The 23,233-nt window shown below is 41.2% G+C and overlaps 1 protein-coding gene and 1 pseudogene across 2 annotated transcripts in view; both read right to left on the bottom strand.

The window, feature by feature from the left end:
* Window positions 1-2,815: 2,815 nt before the first annotated feature.
* On the bottom strand, window positions 2,816-7,123 carry LOC106568571 (pentatricopeptide repeat-containing protein 2, mitochondrial-like; annotated as a pseudogene). Its single transcript, XR_014378748.1, has 6 exons — window positions 5,183-7,123; window positions 4,457-4,546; window positions 4,271-4,374; window positions 3,997-4,071; window positions 3,786-3,899; window positions 2,816-3,658 (listed from the first exon to the last, which is right to left on the bottom strand). The product of XR_014378748.1 is annotated as a pentatricopeptide repeat-containing protein 2, mitochondrial-like (transcript).
* An 11,807-nt stretch (window positions 7,124-18,930) lies between these two features.
* The window catches only part of LOC106568716 (microtubule-associated protein 1B-like), a 30,422-nt gene continuing 26,119 nt past the window's right edge, over window positions 18,931-23,233 (bottom strand). The window contains exons 6-7 of the mRNA XM_014139299.3: window positions 22,961-23,199; window positions 18,931-22,739 (exon numbers count right to left, since the gene is read on the bottom strand). Of these exons, the coding sequence (XP_013994774.1) occupies window positions 22,584-22,739; window positions 22,961-23,199 (395 nt within the window). The 3' untranslated portion in view covers window positions 18,931-22,583. The remainder of the gene's footprint in view (window positions 22,740-22,960; window positions 23,200-23,233) is intronic.

Below are 23,233 nucleotides of genomic sequence, written 5' to 3'. Positions count from 1 at the left end.
CTGAGACATATGAAGCTCCTACTTTTGCCAAAGACTCCAGCCATCCTAGTCATAGACAGTTCTCTCTGCTACCGCACGGCAATCGGTATCGGAGCGCCAAGTCTAGGTCCAAAAAGGTTTAACAGCTTCTACCCCCAAGCCATAACACTCCTGAACAGCTAATCAAATGGCTACCCGGACTCTTTGCATTGACCCCCCCCCCCATTTGTATACTGCTGCTACTCTCTGTTTATTATCTATGTATAGTCACTTTACCTACATGTACAGTACCAGTCAAACACACATACTCATTCAACGGTTTTCCTTTATTTTGTACTATTTTCTACTTTGTAGAATAATATTGAAGACATCAAAACTATGAAATAACACATATGGAATCATGTAGTAACCAAAAAAGTGTTAAACAAATCAAAATATATTTTATATTTGAGATTCTTCAAAGTAGCCACCCTTTGCCTTGATGACAGCTTTGTATACTCTTGACATTCTCTCAACCAGCTTCATGGTGAATGGTTTTGCAACAGTCTTGGATAAAATATATTTTGATTTGTTTAACACTTTTTTTGTTACTACATGATTCCATATGTGTTATTTCATAGTTTTGATGTCTTCACTATTATTCTACAACGTAAAAAATAGTAAAAACTGTAGCCTCGTTACTGTTATTTTATTGTCGCTCTTTAATTATTTGTTAGTTTTCTATTTTCTTCTTTATTTTTTTTACTTCAGTTTATTTTAGTAAATACTTTAACACGTATTTTTTATAAAACTACAGTCGTGGCCAAAATATTTGAGAATGACACAAATATACATTTTCACAACATTTGCTGCTTCAGTGTCTTTAGATATTTTTGTCAGATGTTACTATGGAATACTGAAGTATAATTACAAGCATTTCATAAGTGTCAAAGGCTTTTAGTGACAATTACATGAAGTTGATGCAGAGAGTCAATATTTGCAGTGTTGACCCTTCTTTTTCAAGACTCTGCAATCCGCCCTGGCATGCTGTCAATTAACTTCTGGGCCACATCCTGACTGATTGTTACGATTGTGTGGAGAGACGGACCAAGGCACAGCGTGCTCTGAGTTCCAGATCTTTATTTTTGTGAAACTTACAAAACAAAAAGGAAATAAACAACGAACCGTAACATAAGAGGTGCAGAATGCACTAACTCAAAATAAGATCCCACAAAAACCTGTGGGGAAATGGCTGCCTAAATATGATCCCCAATCAGAGACAACGAAAAACAGCTGACTGATACGGAACCATACCAGGCCAACATAGACATAAAACAACCTAGATAACCCACCCTAGTCACACCATGACCTAACCAACATAGAGAATAAAAGGCTCTCTATGGTCAGGGCTTGACACTGATGGCAGCACATCCTTGCATAATCAATGCTTGGAGTTTGTCAGAATTTGTGGGATTTTGTTTGTCCACCCGCCTCTTGAGGATTGACCACAAGTTCTCAATGGGATTAAGGTCTGGGGAGTTTCCTGGCCATGGACCCAAAATATCGATGTTTTGTTCCCCGAGCCACTTAGTTATCACTTTTGCCTTTTGGCAAAGTGCTCCATCATGCTGGAAAAGGCATTGTTCGTCACCAAACTGTTCCTTGATGGTTGGGAGAAGTTGCTCTCGGAGGATATGTTGGGACCATTCTTTATTCATGGCTGTGTTCTTAGGCAAAATGGTGAGTGAGCCCACTCCCTTGGCTAAGAAGCAACCCCACACATGAATGGTCTCAGGATGATTTACTGTTGGCACGACACAGGACTGATGGTAGCGCTCACCTTGTCTTCTCCGGACAAGCTTTTTTCCGGATGCCCCAAACAATCGGAAAGGGGATTCATCAGAGAAAATGACTTTACCCCAGTCCTCAGCAGTCCAATCCCTGTATCTTTTGCACAATATCAGTCTGTCCCTGATGTTTTTCCTGGAGAGAAGTGGCTTCTTTGCTGCCCTTCTTGACACCAGGCCATCCTCCAAAAGTCTTCGCCTCACTGTGCATGCAGATGCACTCACACCTGCCTGCTGCCATTCCTGAGCAAGCTCTGTACTGGTGGTGCCCCGATCCCGCAGCTGAATCAACTTTAGGAGACGGTCCTGGCGCTTGCAGGACTTTCTTGGGTGCCCTGAAGCCTTCTGCACCACAATTGAACAGCTCTCCTTGAAGTTCTTGATGATCCGATAAATGGTTGATTTAGGAGCAATCTTACTGGCAGCAATATCCTTGCCTGTGAAGCCCTTTTTGTGCAAAGAAATGATGACGGCACGTGTTTCCTTGCAGGTAACCATGGTTGACAGAGGAAGAACAATGATTCCAAGCACCACCCTCCTTTTTAAGCTTCCAGTCTGTTATTCGAACTCAATCAGCATGACAGAGTGATCTCCGGCCTTGTCCTCGTCAACACTCACACCTGTGTTAACGAGAGAATCACTGACATGTCAGCTGGTCCTTTTGTGGCAGGGCTGAAATGCAGTGGAAATGTTTTTGGGGGATTCAGTTCATTTGCATAGCAAAGAGGGACTTTGCAATTAATTGCAATTCATCTGATCACTCTTCATAACATTTTGGAGTATATGCAAATTGCCATCATACAAACCGAGGCAGCAGACTTTGTGAAAATTAATATTTGTGTCATTCTCAAAGCTTTTGGACACGACTGTACATTGGTGGTTAAGGGCCTTTAAGTTAGCATTTCACTGTAAGGTCTGCACCTGTTGTATTCGGTGCATGTGACAAATACATGTTGATTTGACTTATGTAAAGAAGGACTCTTTATTCAACAATAAAATAATAAAAAGAGTTCTACAACAGCAGCTTTTATTTCATTCAATATGTATTACCCTATAAATCACAAATAATTACATGTTTATACACATCTGTCTCACATACACCATTACATTCTTCTTTTGCACACATTGCTGTCCCTTGGATTCAACAAACCTTTTCACAGTCAGCAGTTAAAAGTCTGAAATGCTCTGAAGAGGCTCCCCAGACATAGAACCAACTAGTATACCTGTACCATTGTATATGTTTGGGTGAACGTGTGAAGAATATGACCAAAAAGTAAGAATACAGAAGGGTCTCTGGTTGAGAGGAGAGGTACATTGCACTGACTGGTACACTATAGGTCACTATAAAGTCCAGCTCTGGGTGTAGGGAGAGAGCGCATCTCTGTTCAGCCTTGCTTGGGTGGTGTGAGACCAGACCCCCATGGCTGTGACAGGGACTGGTACAATTAAGGCAGAGTTTAGAATGAAACAATGTTTGTTTAAAATCCACTACATTGCACTCGGACTGCGCAGAATCACTGATCTGCAAATTCCCACCCAAAAACCTACTCAGTATCTGATCAAGATTCACAATTCTGCGCCTCACCTTGATCCCCTCAAACACGCAGAGAGATACAACCAAGTCCCATTCACTCTGACAACAGAGTGGACTACAGACGCCTCAGAGTCCTCCGGCTGATCCGTCTCTCGTCCATTATCCCCATGGGCATCCTCTTCTTCCCTATGGGGGTATGACACAACATCTCGTCCAGGTTTCGTTGGGTCACCTGACCTGCCTGCTGGAGGTGGAACACTGCCTGCTCCACGCTCGCCGTCAGAGGACTGTCCTCGCTCCGAAGACGCAACAGCTCCACCTGAGAAAGAGACCACGCACACATAGATGTATTGATGAATTATATTTGTGACTGGATGACTCAGAGATAATTACACATAGGTTATGCATCAGACATTAAACATCCATTTGGAGTTTTTTTTACTCGCCACTTCCTGTGCGAATTCAGGCTTCTTTATAAATGCAGGGCTGCTGGATCCCAAAGCTAAGGTCAAGACAGAGAGTGATTCTTTCACAGTTCCTGCCATAGCCAGTATCAGCACCTGCAACACCAGAAATATCATCAAATAGCCTGCTCCCTGACTGACAGCTTGACACAGTTACAAAGTTATTGTAAAGACAGTGAATATTAGAACTCACTTTGAGATTTTGACATATTCTGCTGTCAGTGCTCATAATCTGACCGAACATGGATTGTGCTTTTTCAACATCATTCTGGAAGGAGAATAAAATATATTTAAACACATTTGTATGCCAGAGAGAGAGAGAGGAGAGAGAGAGAGAGAGAGAGAGAGAGGAGAGAGAGGAGAGAGAGAGAGAGAGAGAGAGAGAGAGAGAGAGAGAGAGAGAGAGAGGAGAGAGAGAGAGAGAGAGAGAGAGAGAGAGAGAGAGAGAGAAAAAATAGATGACCAACCTGTCTAAGTGCTAGAGCCACAGTGAAGCAGTAGGCATAATGTGTCCTTTGGTCTGTCCCTCCTCTATCAGGGCCGTACAGATTCTATAGGACTCCGGGGTATTCTGGTAAACATGAAACAGGGCGTTAAATCGACTGTCTATAGGGTGGACCAATACAATGTCTGCAAGGTGGACAAGTCCTCACCAGTTTATAGCAGGTACCAGTTGCTAGTGTGAATGTGTCCTTGTTGAATGGCACACCTTGGTTCTTCATCTCGCAGTACATCCAGAGAACCTACTATTATAGACATTGTTTAGTGATGAAAAAGATCAGTCATCTAAAAAAATGTTCCTTTATAGTTTAATGTGTCTGCCTTCTAATAGTAAAAGGATGCCACCTACTCTCATATAATCCTTTCATAAACAACATGTCTATGGCAATATTGAAGGAGGTTGAGTCTGAAAAGAATCCTCTCAAGTCCTGTTAGAGAATATAGATATATAGTATATTTACAACTTCACAAACTACACTATGTGTAAACGTCAATCAATGCCCTAGTCAAGAGGAGGAGTTACTATGACAGCACTTAGTTCAAATGTTGATTATGACTGTTCCCTGATTGTTGTAGTCCAAGTGCTGCATATAAATATTGTTACCTTGTCTGTCAGAGTGGCAGCAGCCATCTCCTCCAGCCCCAGCTCATAGCACAGCCTCATGAACAGGGGACCAAACTTAAACTCTCCAAATGCTACGTTACTGTTCTCTTCAAGATTGCATTAAATTATTTCAGACTAATGCTTTGTCCGTAACACAGCTGATGAGTAGACTTGATCTTCAGGTCTGTTTTGACAGCTAATTGTCAGGATACTCATCTGGCCAGTGGCCACAATGCATTAGTGAGAAACGAGTATTTTACTGTGTGACCCATACCTGTAGATGGCACCTCTGGCTGTGACCATGTCCTCTGCAGATTGGCATAGGTGTAGAAGTAGTTTCAGCTCATCCTTCAATATTAGCTCGTTCTTCTTTAGCTTACGATTGAATACCTCCAAATAATGACCTGCAGAATAGAAAATGGTCTGTCAACTTCAAAAGAAGTAGTTGAGGTACAGTAGTTAGACCCAAGCAGTAAGGACATGCATATATACACACACATACATATACAGTGCATTCAGAAAGTATTCCAGCCTCTGGACTTTTCCCACATTTTGTTACAGCCTTATTAAAATGGATTAAATTGTTTTTTCCCCCTCATTAATCTACACACAATACCCCATAATGACTAAGCAAAAACAGGTTTTTAGAAATTGCAAATTTATTAAAAAAACAAAAACTGAAATATCACATTCACAGAAGTATTCAGACCCTTTACTCAGTACTTTGTTGACAGCGATTATAGCCTCAAGTCTTCTTGGGTATGACGCTACAAGCTTGGCACACCTGTATTTGGGGAGTTTCTTCCATTCTTCTCTGCATATCCTCTCAAGATCTGTCAGGTTGGATGGGGAACATCGCTGCACAGCTATTTTCAGGTCTCTCCAGATACTCAACTAGTCTAAAGAAGGCCAGTTGTATTGCTTCTTTAATCACAACAACAGTTTTAGCTGTGCTAACATAAATGCAAAAGGATTTTCTAATGATCATTTAGCCTTTTAAAATTATAAACTTGGATTAGCTAACACAACGTGCAATTGGAATACAAGTGTGATGGTTGCTGATAAAGGGCCTCTGTACACCTATGTAGATATTCCATTTTTAAAAAATCAGCCGTTTCCACCTAAAATAGTCACTTACAACATTAACAATGTCGAGACTGTATTTCGAATTAATTTGATGTTATTTTAATGGACAAAAAAAATGCTTTTCTTTGAAAAACAAGGACATTTATATTTTGTGAATCTTTCGGCATTTGTCTTTACTTTATTTTAACAAAATGTATCTGCTATCATTTCTTATAACACACAAGCTGTTTATCATATACCCCGTTGCCTAGTCACCTTACGTCTATACATATCTACCTCTATCACTCCAGTATCCCCTGCACAATGTAAATATGGTATTGGGACTGACCCTGTATATAGCTTCTTACTTTCTTGTGTTCTTATTTTCATTTCTTGTGTGTTTTTGTTCACAATACCCCATAATAACACAATGTTCTACCTTATGTTTAGTGCTGCATTGATATTGATTACTGCATTGTTGTATTTGCAGCTTGCAAGAGAGGCATGTCACTGTACTTGTCCACGTCACATTAAAACTTGAGCAGCCTACTTTTTGATCCGGACACTTGATGAGCCACTGCCTGTTTCCGCTGCTGAAATTCTTGTAGTTTGACAACATCCTCTGACAATAGATGCCTTTTTGCTGAATGAATGGAGCAACATGAGCATAGATGATATTAGACTAGATTTTCATGACCGTCTCTGACAGGAGTACTGTGCGACTGTACTTACCCATGGAGCTGAACAACTTGTGGAAATGGAGTGCATGCATTACAAATTCGTCTAGAAATTTGAAGTAGTTCCAAATATGAAAGCCGGACAGGGAAAGACATCTCAGCCGCTGTCACAGCAAGTGACATTGATTGAGACAGAATCCTCGTGTGGTGGTTTGTCGACAAGGTACTGCACCATAACCATGAAATAAGTTATTCATATACCTCCTACTCTGCATTCCATACAGTCCGATTGTATGCGGCCACAAAGTAATCCTTTTGAGGGACAATCGTGAAGCAGTATTCGGATGCAGCCGCCGATCCTGCCAAGCGCCATGTTACCCCTGACTGTACTATTGCGAGAATAAAGGGTGAAATGGTTTGGCAATTCAAAAACATTCTGCTTTTGTTGCGCTGGATTTGGTATAAGCACAGCAACTTATTATGCATTAATTAATTTTATTTATTGTTTTACCATACAATTCATAAGTTCTGTGAAGAAAAAAACGAACAGATAGAAATATATACGTTTTATTCTCCACTTTTTCACGATTTAGTTGGAACATTCAAAATGGCTGCGCCCGGTCGTGGCTGTTGACTAGTTTTACGCTGGATTTCCAAATGTCTAGTTAAAACGCATATTTCTTCTGACAAATGGACTATCTTGGAGTAAAATTATCATTATCTTGCCATCTCAATTCCCATTAGCTGTCCGACGTCTGGTTGTGTTTCTAACAAACTAAATTAATTTCGCACATGCACATACTGAACATAAATCTATTACATCCTACAACCGGAAGGGGACAGTGTCCCATACACAATATGCACCCTCCAAACTATGACCTGAGCTTTTCGTCCCTGCTTTAGAGAGCAATAGTAATTGTGTCTTTTTATGGGCAACTCACTACCGTACATGCACTAACTCTGCCATGGCTCAAGCCTTTTTATTTATTTTTTATAAACGCCGAAAATAAGGTCTGTGGTAAACACAGCCTTAGGAACAGTGGTGTAGTAAGTGGTGCCTTGAGAAGTGGGTATACAAAAATTGCGGTATATGCACTAACTCATTACTGAATTATTTAATGTAACAAATCAATCATTAAACCTTGTAAACAATTAATGGTAATTCATGGTAACCTCATAAACAATTCATTTAGACCCAGCGTTTATTTGAAACAGGTGTTTATTTGCTGAAATGTGTGCTGTTGCCTGGCTATTAAAAGGGACAGGCAGCAATTTGAGACTCAGCGTTTAGTTGATGTTTTACAGTATGCGTTCTCCTATTCTATTGGTTTTCTTTCAACTTTCTTTCATTGTTTAGCAGCCCATGATAGTTGTTGCATCTTTAGATCTCCCCTCTTTCTAAATTTCTAACCAATATTTCCATCTCTGTCCATTAAATGTATGTGCTGTGTGCATTTTGGAACATCCACACATAGGCCTATTGCCTTGCCTTGCCTTGTGCCAGAAATGTGAAGAAATAATACTTAATCAACATTTTAAGCTAAACAATCTGTTTAGGCGATCAATTAAATAAGCACAAAACTGTCTGATATCAACTTCGACACGTTCATTCCATTGACTGGACTGCAGCTTCTCGGACTGTTTGTACTTTGTTCTATGGTACAGTAGGGCCTGCTCTGGGTCCAATATATCATATCATCATGTTGCAAAAGAAGCTATCTATCCATTGACAGATATGAACAGTACATTCATGACAAAATGTTATTATATCATCAATACATTACATCGAATAGATAAACTCAGGTACTAGATTATGTGTAAGATTGAGGGAAGGGGGTTAATATAGAAATATGCCTGATGACCTCATCGTTGTGATAAACTACTCCTATTGGGACTCTCTGACCCATAACAGTATGCTGCCTGTCAGTGCACATTTTTCGACAGGAGAGAATATATAGCTCAGCACCAGTGAGCAGTGCTGGTCCCCATAGCCCTAGTTCCTTCAGAAAGGTACAGAAGGGTCTGATCAATTTGCTGCTGGCTAATTTCTAAGTTTCATTTTTATCCTCTGCAGCAGAATGAGCATCCCTAATGGACCTAAAAGATTGAGAGAGAGAGAGAGAGAGAGAGAGAGAGAGAGAGAGAGAGAGAGAGAGAGAGACCCACTGAGAGAGAGAGAGACAAAGATACAGAGAAATAGAGAGTTTCCTGTCTGCTCCCTAACGACAGCAGCGCTAGACTATCTGGGAGCATCCTAAATTCATTATTGATGACATCTCTAACCTATGAGAGCTTTCTACACAGCCATGTTGATTTGATTCACATGGTTCTCAATGCATTAATACCCAAATTCTCCCATAAGTGGTTGCTTCAAACTTAAACTCAAGAGTTTTGGCCAAGTAATATCCATATATTAACCAAAAATAAGATAGCAGTGTTATTAAAAGTCTTATTGAAACATTCAGTGAAGGTTTTAAGGAAGTTATTCAAAAACCTCCAAATAACCTATAAGTTCTGTTCTCAGAGCGTTACTAAAAACCTCCCAGGAAAACGTTCAATGAACCAGAGTAAAACTTTCTTAGAACCTCCCTTTCTTAGAACCTCACAGGTCAGGAAACGTATAGCTTCGTTGCCAGAACCAATGTGATACCAAAAACATACGTTCCCACAACTTCCAAGGAACCAAATGTGCTTGCTGGAATGAAAGCTTTATATTCCAGGATATTGTTTTCCTTGCCTTGCAAATTTAGAGGCTAATGTAATGTGAGTTATGAATTGGGGAGGAGAAAGGGATATGGTTGCAGAAAAGAGAAGAAAAACAGATTCATTTTCAGGGCGATACTCAGACACTTGGGATGATTTCGCCTGGTGGTGGGAGTATCAAACAACCTTTGTGGATTGGACAAATCAGAGAGCTATAATGTCATTGGATAATACATAAAGAGAGCAGATAGTTGATTGGTTGAGAAAGTAAACACTGGGAATGTTTTCATCTGTGGCCATATTGAATGAGAATTCCCATATTTCTGACTGTGTGATTGTTGAATGAAGGTTGAGGACCATCATTTTGCTGTTTTAAAAAGCCAGTTTACGTAATCAACAGTTTCATATCACTGTCAACCAGTGTAGCCTGCAGCCTCTTCCTTTGTTCTTCTCGGTGTGGGCGTGTGCGTGTAGGTGTGGGCGTGAATATGTGTGTGTATGTGCCTGTGCGTGTGTATTGCCTGCGATTATTTTGTGTCAGAGAGGGATTCCCTTGTTCTCTGTTGAGGAAATGTTGTGAGAGCAGAGCAGACCCAATCTCAGGATCTAACAGTCGTCCTCCCATTATGACACAGTTAATTGGTAGAATTATATCTTGCAAAGATTTTGTAAAGGGGCCTTTCTTTGAGCAGAATAGGCAGCACCGTCCCATGGGGAATGTCATCTCTGCCTGTATCAAAGGAAAAGGTGGTGATGCAAAAACTAACTGAAGCAGAATAGTTGTCCTCTCATGAACCAAGCTTTCTACATGGTGTTTGTTTGATCAAGTCCAGATCGTGGGAAAAATGATCTAACTGACCTCTCTATTTTTGGATCATAAATTGATGACATGGTCCTGTAATGAAACCTGAAGGTCAGTATCACAGAGAAACTCTGACTGTCAAATAACTCATTTGGTGGGAGACTGAGATAGACACGAGGCATTAAACAGACTTCATATTGTCATTAATCTTCCTCTCTTTTCTCTGTCTGATCCCAGGCCGCCTCCTCTGACAGTGGGGAAACATTAAAGACAGTAGGTGTCAGGGGACCTGCAGGCCTCAGTAATGTCATTATGAAGCTGTGTAAATGCTGATCGCCTCTGTGATAGATGGATGTTTCGGAGCTCTTTCCACTTATGAGGTAACTGTCTCATAGAGGAACTGAGAGCGAGGTGAGTGGGGGGAGGTTCACCTCCGTTGCTGTAGCAACAGGATTCCATCTCACCCATCCCGCTGAGATTTCATCTTCCCGGCCAATCAGACATAGCTAGGGCTTCTTCTCAATGCATTGGGTTATTTATGATATGAGGTGGCAGAGGTGTGTGTGTGTGTGTGTGTGTGTGTGTGTGTGTGTGTGTGTGTGTGTGTGTGTGTGTGTGTGTGTGTACACACATGTATGTGCGTGCAAGCGTGTGATATAACTTCAGAGATTTATCTTGATTTTATCTGTATTTCTGACTCACAAATCTAGAGACCTCCATGTTAATCTTTTCTGTATCTCACCTATGTCCACAACCAGATAGATACTGGATGTTCTGTTCTCATTGTGATGCAAAGTATTATAGACTAGCCCAAATGTGTGGAACAAATCACCACAGAATACCAGAGTTCCAGGAAATGTCAGTGTGAGTTCCCCAGTAAGGGGTGGCAGGTAGCCTAGTGGTTGGAGCATTGGGCCAGTAACCGAAAGGTTGCTGGATCGAATCCCTGAGCTGAGAAGGTAAAAATCTGTCGTTCTGCCCCTGAACAAGGCAGTTAACCCACTGTTCCCCGGTAGGCCATCATTGTAAATAAGAATTTGTTCTTAACTGACTTGCCTGGTTAAATAAAAAAATAAGGATTTATTTTTGTCCTAGAGAATGAGAGCAATAGAGAGAGCAGGACAAGCACGTAGCAAAGCTGGAACAGGGACTGCCTCTACTGACTCTGTGTGCTAGTCAGGACAAGCCCCTGAGGGTCAGTCAGACAAGGTCCCACTGTAGACAGAGGCTCCTGGGTTGTAATGGGACAACAACACAGAGAGAGAGGGGGGTAAGAGATGTCATGTCGAGTGCAGCTGAAGTTTTGTATTTGACCCTGTTGACATCTCACATGAACCCTTGGACAATGCCCAGTAGCCAAGTCACGCAATGACAAAAGATGGACATAGCATTTCAGCCCCTCTGTCTATTTAGCACAGCAGATGGAATTGACACAGCTAACCAACTGATGGGACTGTAAACAAGATACCCAGTGTGTAGAGGTTGTTGAGACACATAGAAAGTGGAAGATATAGGTAGTACTATTAGAAGATGTATTAGTGGTAGCAGTTAGGCTTGGGCGATATACCGTTTAAACCGTATACCGGGGTATTGAGAAATACCGACTTTTGAATACCGTTGTTAAAAATCTCTACATTTTTTGGTGGGGGGAGGGGGCAGGGGGGAGCTGCGGGGGTGCGTTCTACACCAATGCTTATTAGTTAAGTTAAGTATAACTACAAGAAATCTAAGATGTGTCAAATAAATGATATGCAGCTCAGGGCTCCAGCTATGCATTTGGTTTACTAACTTGCTAGCTAAGTGGCTAGATGTCAAGATCAAGCTTTTTGGTTACAGCAGAGACATTCCATCCCCTCCTGGATCAAGATCCCTGTTGCCTAAATAATTTTGTGCACCCCCCCCAAAAAATGAATAAATAAAATAAGAATATATAAATATACACTATATATACAAAAGTATGTGGAATCCCTTCAAATTTGTGTATTTGGCATATTCAGCCACACCCGTTGCTGACAGGTGTATAAACTCGAGTACACAGCCTTGCAATCTCCATAGATGAACATTGGCAGTAGAATGGTTTTACTGAAGAGCTCACTGACTTTCAACATGTCACCGTCATAGGATGGCACCTTTCCAACAAGTCAGTTCATCTAATTTCTGCCCTGCTAGAGCTGACCCGGTCAACTGTAAGTGCTGTTATTGTGAAGTGGAAATGTCGAGCAGCAACAACGGCTCAGCTGCGAATTGGTAGGCCACACAAGCTAACAGAACGGGATTGCCGAGTGCTGAAGCGCGTAAACATCGTCTGTCCTCGGTTGCAACACTCACTACCGAGTTCCAAACAGCCTCTGGAAGCAGCTTCAGCACAAGAACTGTTTGTCAGGAGCTTCTTGAAATGGGTTTCCATGGCCGAGCAGCCACACACAAGCTGAAGATCATGATGAGCAATGCCAAGTGTTGGCTGGAGTGGTGTAACACTCGACACCATTGGGTTTGGAGGATACCAGGAGACCCGCAATGCATAGTGCCAACTGTAACGTTTGGTGGAGGAGGAACAATGGTCTTGGGTGGTTTTTCATGGTTCGGGCTAGGCCCCTTATTTCCAGTGAAGGGAAATCTTAACGCACATCATACAATGACATTCTAGATGATTCTGTACTTCCAACTTTGTGGCAACAGTTAGGGGGAAAAAAACGAGGTCCATACAGAAATTGTTTGTCAAGATCGGTGTGGAAGAACTTGACTGGCCTGCATAGAGCCCTGACCTCAACCCCATCGAACACCTCTGGGATGAATTGAAACGCCGACTGCGAGCCAGGCCTAATCGCCCAACATCAGTGCCCGACCTCACTAATGCTTGTATGGCTGAATGGAATCAAGTCCCCGCAGCAATGTTCCAACATCTTCCCAGAAGAGTGGAGGCTATTATAGCAGCAAAGGGGGGACCAATTCCATATTGATTAACCATGATTTTGGAATGAGATGTTTGACAAGCAGGTGTCCACATACTTTTGGTAATGTAGTGTATATACAGTGCATTCGGAAAGTATTCAGTCCCTTGACTTTTTCCACATTTTGTTACGTTACAATCTACACACAATATCCCATAATGACAAAGCAAAAACTGTTTTTTTTTATTGTTTGAAAATGTATTACAAATAAAAAAACAGAAATAACACATTTACCTAAGTATTCAGACCCTTTACTCAGTACTTTGTTGAAGCACATTTGGAAGCGATTACAGCCTCGAGGCTTCTTGTGTATGACGCTATAAGCTTGGCACACCTGTATTTGGGGAGTTTCTCCCAGTTGTAGTATGTCTGGTAGTAGTAATAATAGTAGTAGTAGATCTAATAGTAGTAATAGTGGTCGATCTAGAATTAGTATTAGATCTAGTAGTAGACGTATATCTAGTAGTAGTAAAAGTAGTATATCTAGTAGTAGTAGATTTAATAGTAGTAGTAGTATAATTGCTCGGCCGCCGACCGCAAGGCACTACAGAGGATAGTGTGAACGGCCCAGAACATCCCTTGGCCCAGACTATTTGCAGTGGGAGTAGTAACAGCAGTAGTAGATGTAGTAGTATATCTAGTAGCAGTAGATCTAGTAATACTATATCAAATAATAGTAGTAGTTCTAGTAGTAGTAGTAGATCTAGAAGTAGTATTAGGAGTAGTAACAGCAGTAGTAGATGTAGTAGTAGTATATCTAGTAGCAGTAGATCTAGTAATAATATATTACTAGATCTAAAGTCAGTGAGCTCTTCAGTAAAAACATTCTACTGCCAATGTTCATCTATGGAGATTGCAAGGCTGTGTACTCGAGTTTATACACCTGTCAGCAACGGGTGTGGCTGAATATGCCAAATACACAAATTTGAAGGGATTCCACATACTTTTGTATATATAGTGTATATTTATATATTCTTATTTTATTTATTCATTTTTTTGGGGGGGTGCACAAAATTATTTAGTACTACTAGTAGTAGTAGTACATTTTCAAACAATTGTGTCGGGGGGCTAGGGTCAGTCTGTTACATCTGGAGTATTTCTCTTGTCTTATCCGGTGTCCTGTGTGAATTTAAATATGCTCTCTCTAATTCTCTCTTTCTGTCTTTCTCTCGGAGGACCTGAGCCCTAGGACCATGCCTCAGGACTACCTGGTATGATGACTCCTTGCTGTCCCCAGTCCACCTGGCCGTGCTGCTGCTCCAGCTTCAACTGTTCTGCCTGCGGCTATGGAACCCTGACCTGTTCACCGGACGTGCTTGTTGCACCCTCGACAACTACTATGATTATTATTATTTGACCATGCTGGTCATTTATGAACATTTTAACATCTTGACCATGTTCTGTTATAATATCCACCCTGCACAGCCAGAAGAGGACTGGCCACCCCTCATAGCCTGGTTCCTCTCTAGGTTTCTTCCTAGGTTTCTGGCCTTTCTAGGGAGTTTTTCCTAGGGAGTTTTTCCTAGCCACCGTGCTTCTTTCACATGCTTTGCTTGCTGTTTGGGGTTTTAGGCTGGGTTTCTGTACAGCACTTTGAGATATCAGCTGATGTACGAAGGGCTATATAAATACATTTGATTTGATTTGATTTAGGAGTAGAAGTAGATCTAGTAGCAATAGATCTAGTAGTAGTAGTTCTAGTAGTAGTAGTAGTAGATCTAGAAGTAGTATTGGGAGTAGTAACAGTAGTAGTAGATGTTGTAGTAGTAGATGTAGTAGTAGTAGTAGATCTAGTAGTAGTAGTAATAGGAGTATATCTAGTAGCAGTAGATCTAGTAGTAGTATATCTAGTAATAGTAGTAAAGCACAGGATGCCCTGGGGGATAACTATTTTCTCAGACTGGTTCGGAGGCTCACACAGCCTGGAATACCCCAGACTGGCTGATTGGTATGCTGCCTGCACTTCATGAACACACTGGCGGTGAAGAGTTATGCTCATCCTCTTGCTCTCTACAGTATGTGTGTCGGTGCCCTCTCTCTCTGCTTCTCTGTCAATCAGTCTCTCCCTTTCTGTCTGTCTGTCTGTCTGTCTGTCTGTCTGTCTGTCTGTCTGTCTGTCTGTCTGTCTGTCTGTCTGTCTGTCTGTCTGTCTGTCTGTCTGTCTGTCTGTCTGTCTGTCTGTCTGTCTGTCTGTCTGTCTGTCTGTCTGTCTGTCTGTCTGTCTGTCTGTCTGTCTGTCTGTCTGTCTGTCTGTCTGTCTGTCTCTCTCTCTCTCTCTCTCTCTCTCTCTCTCTCTCTCTCTGTCCATCTCTATCTCTCCCATTCTTTCTGCCTGTCTCTCTCCCTCTCATTCTATCTAATTCTCTCTCCTCTCTCTCCCATGCACATTGACAGATGCTGTGGCCTTGGTGTGTGTCCTTGACTAGACACATTCTCCTGACACTACCCCCTCTTCTGTGTTGCTGGTCCTCTCCTCCCTCGTCCTGGTTGGTTAACAGTACATCCCTTGCTGAAGTATCAGTGACGTTGTGGAGTCTCTGAGTCTCTGATGCAGTATGTACTTCTTGCAAGACCTCATAGAACTTAAAAAACGCTGGTTTTTATGTAACTTATTCCACTTGATGGTTAGACTTTTGCATATACATTTCTTAATCTCGTTTAATGTTCTGCCTTCAATTTAAAGAATAACCTTTCTCTTAGATGCAACCATTAATTACAGTCATTCAAACATACTGCAGGGTTTGTACAGACAGACATAGCTAGTGGACCTAGCCACATAGCTTATACAATGGGTCCAGTTTGTGACCCAGACTTCTTCCTCTGACTCTCTGCCAAGTTATTCCGCCAGCGAATGGCTGTTCTTTGATTTATCCCTGTGTGCTCTTCGTCTGGGTGCTGGAAAGGGCCCGGGGTGAGCCTGTGCCATCATCATTAATACATGTCCTGAGTTTCAATCTCACCTACTATGGTGCTTAGTAGTACCATGACGCAGTGGGCGGTTTACCACCTATGTCCTTTATAGTGAATGAAACGACTCAGTGACCATAGTGACTAGTGGTTTGTCTTTAATTGTGAAGATGAATGAAGGGGTGATCGTAAGATCCATCTCTCACATTTATAATATATAGTATTTTCTTAAAATATTGTTTTTGTCCACCTTAAATCAATGTGGGTTCACTTTACTCCAAAGTTTCTACATTTGCATATTGTATGCATTCTAATTGAGTAAATCATACAACCTGCACAACCCTTCAACCCCTGTATGTACAGGTGTCATATGCCCAATGTAGCCATTTTTATACCAATATCAAATCATTTCTGGGTAACAATGAAGTACCTTACTGTAATAGATTTCCATTAAAATGGGTAAAAATACAATTTTAGCAAAAAAACTATTTCTCAAGCAAAGATTTGGCTAGGACTGTCTGGGAGTGAAAACTAGCTGTTATTTGCAGAGAGGTTTTGAACTCTCTTTGTTATTGGTCTATTAACCAATTTACCGCATGGGGATGTCACCATGGAAAGCTGAAACTCCCACCCATGCAAACCTGCTGATTAGAAGGTTCTGTGTAGAATGTATATTCAACCAGCAACTATCAGGAAATAACACTGACAAGAAAAAAAATCACACTTTTACAGTGTTCGTTTCATCAGCTGTTGTACAATATGATATAAAACACAGGAAAACTGAATTTTAACTGCACTGTGCCTTTAAAGACAGTATATTACAGTATATTACAGCAATTCCACCCTCCCCAAAGATGAATAAACACACATATGCATTTTGGGGGATAAGAAGTCTTCAATTAATGAAATATTCTTCAATTCCTGAAAATTACAACAACCTGTCCTGTTGAGGATTTAGCAATGCTATGTTTTCCCTCAGTGTAATAAACAAAGTAAAATACACTAAGTGTACAACACATTAAGAATACCTGCTCTTTCCATGACGTAGACTGACCAGGTGAATCTACATGAACACTATGATCCCTTATTGGTGTCACTTGTGTAGATGAAGGGGAGGAGACAGGTTAAAGAAGGATTTTTAAGCCTTGAGACTATGGAGACATGGATTGTGTATGTGTGCCATTCAGAGCGTGAATTGGCAAAACAAAAGATTTAAGTGCCTTTGAACAAGGTATGGTCGTAGGTGCCAGGTGCACTGGTTTGTGTCAAGAACTGCTACGCTGCTGGGTTTTTCACACTCAACAGTTTCCTGTGTGTATCCAGCCAACTTGACACAACTGTGGGAAGCATTGGAGTCAACATGGGCCAGCTTTCGACACCATGTAGAGTCCATGCCCTGACAAATTGAGGCTGTTCAAAGGGCAAAATATTAGGTTGGTGTTCTTAATGTTTTTCACACTCAGTGTAGATTGCAAGTGACAAAGAACTGCACATTTCTGCACTTAGAATGATCCCATATGGCTCCTGGGCTGGACAGTTAGTTAGGGGACTTCCCTATCAGCAACCGGTTAATTATTGTACTCTGGAGGAGTTACAATTCATGTGTGCGTGCATGTGTGTGTGTGTTTGTTAATCTGGAAGTGTTACATTGATTATCTCCCCGTCTAATGAACTCATTAGGACTCTGTTCCAACACCCTCCCCCTAAACGTATGTTTGTGGCCTAGACTGAAAGACATCTGCTAACAATGCTGCTGTGCTGTTAATGATGTTGCCGTGAGAAAGGTCACCTTGAGAAGGCTATAGACCACCTGCAGGTGCAATGCTTCCAGGTTCCATATATCTTATTGGTTGGTTGATTCTTTATTCCATCAGTTTCAATGTTGATTGTTGATTGCTTCTTCTATCTTTTCGGTTTCATTTTCAGCAAGAGTAAAATGATTGCATTGTCATGCTTCTCACACCCTCATTACCTAAACATCTGTCCAACATGTCTCTTATGGGAAAATGTGTCTGAAGCCAGGCTGATGCCCCTACCAAGCACTGTGGTGACAACATGACAAACAGGGTGACTGTCTGAGCCTCGAATCTCTCCTCCCTTGTCTCCCTATCTCCCTCCAATCTCTCCTCTGGTTTTAATCTCTCACCCCAAACTCCATCTCTCTCTCTCCATCCTCTACATCTCTCCCTGCTCTACACCTCTTCCTCCAATCTCTCTCCCGTCTCTCGGGGTCATAAATCCCCTTCCTGGGCCGTCTGCCTGGGCTGTCTGCCTGGGCTGTCTGCCTGTCAGGGACACCTGTCACCCTGAAGGCCATGGAGCCTGTCTCTGCCTGGGGCCTCATTGTCCCTTTATAGCCAATCACACTCCCAGAAGGGATGTTAACCATTAACCTACCAGCCAGCCTCCATACAGCCAGGAAACTGTATGTCTCTGAATCTACAGTCCACGAGAGCAGTTATTATAGCTACAACAACAACCTTTTGTTTCTGTCCACGGTTGGTTGGTCGGTAGGGGGGGTTTGCTTTGCTCCAATGGTCTTCCTCGTTCCTATGGGGTAGGGGGTTTGTGTTACTGCTGTTTGTTTTGATGTGATGTATTGATTTTGAGTCTGACCCCTACCTGTTGGTAAAGAGCTAATGCCTCTCCATTAGGGTGAAGCACACACACAATTAAGGATTGCTCTCATGTCTCTCTGTCATGTATTGTAGAGTAAAGCACAGCTTTTCATTGGGTCATGAGTTGAGCCATTTAGCCCTGTTTTGTTTTATGAGTCTTAGGTCACCAACATATGGTAAGCTTGTATAGTGAGTCCATTCTTCTTGGTGATGTCATCATCGTAATCATCATTATCATCATCATCATCATGAAACCATTACTTCCGAATATACCTTCATTCAAGAAAAAAAGAGACAGATTCATGATTTTCCACAAGAGTTTGTGGCTCTTTTTTTAGGTTTTAATAGTAGGTCCCTTTACATCAAATGTCCCATAGGAGGGAGAGGAGACATTGCACACAAATATCAGAAAAGCACTAAATAATACTTTCACTTGAAACTAACCGCTACATTAGATATGAGTTTGGAAAAGGAGAGGATGCAGAGATCACAAGACAATTTTATACCACACAGTTGCAGACAGACAGTATTAACAATCACCCAAAATAGAGAAAGATAGAGCAAGGAATACAGTACAGTAGTTAAGTAAGGAAAGATCAAGAAAGAGTGGTGTGTGGTCGGTCGGTCACTATAGTTTGTGGTTGAACAGCAGGATGGTCATGCTTATGATTAAAGTATCCGGTTGCAGAGCTGTACAGGACAACTGGATAAATGTGTTGCCATGGAGACCTGTCATGGAGGCAGTAACTAAGTTCCTGGCCCTGGTTGGTTGACTGTAATATTTTGCCTATGTGAGTTTTTACTTAACCAGTGACCGTTTGTTCTGAGTGGTGGACAGTTGTAGTATGTTGGTGGCCTCCCTATAGGCGTGGTCATTAAATTGTTTGGTTGATATAGACGGTTGGTGTTTGAACATCTGTTTTCTATTGTTCTGTTCATGGCTTTGCCATTTTTCCTGGCTTTAAAAGTGTCTCGTTTTTTTTGTCTTTCACACCCCAACTCATACCCAAAACAGTCACTCTCCCCCGTGTTTTACTCTTCTCAAGGCGTATCTATACAGAGCTTTACCTGACTCGTAGGGATTTGGCAGAGGTGCTGCCATCTTGCAACCACAAAAGGCATATTGACCAGTGCTTTATATAGACCTGTGGTAGGCCGAGGTACTACATATCCTCCTTGAGTAGCTAGGGCCATGGACTATGATGAAGCAGATTTAAAGATCTTAAAATTGCCAACATAGTCAGAAGATAGGGACCTTTAGTTTAACTTTTCACTCCATGCCATTATGGTGTAGCTGGCAACACCTCAAGGAAGAACCAACTCTTAATGTATGTCTTCATTTATATTAGCACAGCCTTGAGTTGTTGTTTTGGCAGATAAGAACAGATTTCCCCAATCCTTAAAAAGAGAAAAAAAGCTTATTACTCATGCACATTTCTTCTGACCATTCACCCTGCTACAAAACTTTTTATAATTATAGTACAGTGTTTTAAAAACAGAAAAAAATGTAAGGTTAGGAAAGTGTCTCACTTCACAAGCCTGAACATATGGTAGCACATTCAAGCAGTCGCTAGGGCTCCATTTGTGGTTCTACACAAAATGCTGGGGAGGACTAGCTAAGTAAAACTCAACTCCCCTATGTACCTCACATCAACAGAGTTCAGCAGCGACTAGTGTGGGCGAACTGGAGCTCCAAAATCACATAAAACAAGGCAACAGTAAACATGTAGCCCCCATGAATGATGCAGCTGTCTGAGATATAACGTGACTAACTTATGAGTGAATGGACTGAGACTGATCCACAGACCCCTCCCCTGACTATTTTTTGGGTGCTGAAATCCGTTGTTTTTGTTAAAAACCTTTATGTGACGTCGGAGCTCCAGTCCGTCCACTCTCATCTCCGCTCAACTCCATTGATGTGAAGAACATGGTGGAGTTGAGTTTTACTTGGCTAGGGAGGACGGACTGAGCAGAAGTTTACAGTACACTACATAGAGTTCTATTTAAATCAATAGAAACCAATAAGCTATAAAGATCAAATCTGAACATAAGACATTATTTTAAAACAACACACTTTTTAAATAAAGTTTGGCCGATTATATACATACCTTTCATATTGTATATCTTTAAGAGACTAGATTACATTTTAAAAGGTAGCCAATAATACATGAAATAAATAACAACTCTTAAAACACTGAGCTGAAATAACAAAAATCATAGCCCCCAAAGAAAAGGTTTGCATTAACTGATGTTAACAAAGACAAATCAACAATCGTTTGCACGAACAGGATCACAAAGCATGCAGCGTAATTCTAAATCAAGACAGTGTCAGAGTCATGGGCAAATCTTGACTAGAATTGTCTTGTTCTCTAAATAATTACAATGAATTAAGACAAACGTGTTATGTTTCATAGGCCCCTCAGTGCAGTTGAACCTTCATCTTACTCTGTATTTACTCCATCAGTATCAAACTAAACTAACTCTATACAGAGATTATCTGACAGTTGGGGACAGACTCTTGTTAAATTGTGTTTTACGTTTTCTAATCATTCTTACATAGGCTATTTGTCCTCAGTGCATCAATCTTTTACATTCAATTCACTTCCTAAGGCAATAACTTAAACGTGTTTTCCTCGATCCTTTGGTGTATGCAGCTTGGTTAAATCAATTTGATAGATTAGTTATTTTTATAGACAGAGATATAATCAGTGGCTTGAGGCATTGTTTGATGACCTACTATCACACCCAGGGGAGTAACTGATTACATGGGGGGGAAAAACTGTGACTGTAATCAGTTGTATTGTAATCGGATTACAGATACTTTTGAAAAACTAGATGACTACTAGTTGGATTACTTTTTAAATTCAGAAAGGATGTTTGCGAAAAATACATTGACACCTTTCTGTTCTCTCAATGACATTCAATTCAGCATTGAACAAAGGCGCAAGTTTAAGGTTGTTCCACCAGAGTGAGTGTGGCCACAAGTCAGAGATCACTATGACACACCAAATGCATTTTGATGGATCCTTTGTGTCTTTTTCTAATGTGTCTAAAGGTGAAAGTCATCCAAAAGTAATCAGATTACGTTACTGAGTTTGGGTAATACAAAATGTATGTTACTGATTACAATTTTGGACAGGTAACTAGTAACTGTAATGGATTACATTAAGAAAGTAACGGCATGTACCAGAATCGTACACATTTTGACGTGTAGTCCCAAACTTGAGGACAAATAGATTTCATCATAATATCTCAATAATTTTGTATTATTGTCAGACCTTTTTTTGTCCCCAGTATGAACAAGTATATTCTCAAGAATTTTTCTATATTGATTTGACTTGATAATTAATTGATAACTGGTGCTCATGGGAAATGTTGTTTTCTGAAGAAATCAATCTACGTCAAGAGCACCAATTTATACAGTTGGAGCATTCTATGTTCTCATTTTATGTTCTCCATAGTGGTCAGATCCAATTTTTCATTCCGTACAGGATATTGCTATGCCATTTCCTTACTCAAAGTGCTCCACAAAGCTGATACTTGTGTCAGATACTTCTTTTGGGTATTGTGGACTTCATTAAAACAATTATGTTTGCCATTGTTTTTTCAAACCAGAACATAATTTTAATGTAGGCTATGTATATTTCATTAATGTTGGCACACAGCCTTTGTTTAAATTACATGCGTTTACATTTACTCTATGTCTACGTCATCCCTCACCCCAACTCAAAGATACCACTAACAACATGATCCATTTGATCACTAGATCATTTGATCAGGAGAGTCCAGAGGGTTGTTCCAATCCAAATTACTACGACCCCTTCCCTCCATCAGAAGGTGCTCCCTTGCAGAAACGTCTTGGAACGTCAATAGAGTGCACACTCCAGTGAAGGGAGAAGTTAAGGGAAGAAGAGAAGCATAATTTGGAATGGAACGAGGCCCAGGATCAGGTTCACAGCTCTATCTTGCAGGCGGGGAAGGACTCGTCCTGCATGACCACGGTGGAGCTGGAGGCCAGCACCATGATGTTCAGGTCCTGCTGCTTCTCATGGGTCTCCTGGTACCACTCCCTCATCACCTCTGAGTCATGAGTCGGGATCAGGGTCACCTGCCAACAAAGAAGGGTTAGGGTTTGCATACTATTTTTTTCACAAAACTCTGAGCATATTAGCTTCATTTTGATCAGCATTAAGAAGCTAAAAAAGGTTCTGACAGTATTTTCTCAATGTATACTATTTAAGTCTTGTCTATCTTCTCTATGGCACCTCTCTTTCTGATACTATGGGATTATAATATGGTTATTCTGTTAAATTGACTGTCTCACTGTACCTGCATGTTGTTTCCCCAGGTGGCTTTGCCCTCCAGCAGTGAGTCCAGGACAGCTTTGCTGGGCTCCTGGGCCGTCTGGTCATTGCCACTTGCTACATAGTAGGATGACCTGACCCGTTTGAAGAACTCTGCATCCACATTCTTGGCGCTGCAGTGGTTTGGGATGTAAACCAAATCCATGTACATGGGAGGGCAGTTGGGTATGGGTATTGCAGTTGCTGCCTTTCCACTGCCTGAACCTGAGACAGAGATGCAGCTTTGTTAGAAATCTAT

The sequence above is a fragment of the Salmo salar genome, chromosome 01, assembly GCF_965601325.2.
Source record: "Salmo salar chromosome 01, fSalSal1, whole genome shotgun sequence".
Taxonomy (NCBI): domain Eukaryota; kingdom Metazoa; phylum Chordata; class Actinopteri; order Salmoniformes; family Salmonidae; genus Salmo; species Salmo salar.
Note: the sequence above shows the minus strand (reverse complement) of the source record. Positions and strands in the feature narration are given on the sequence as shown.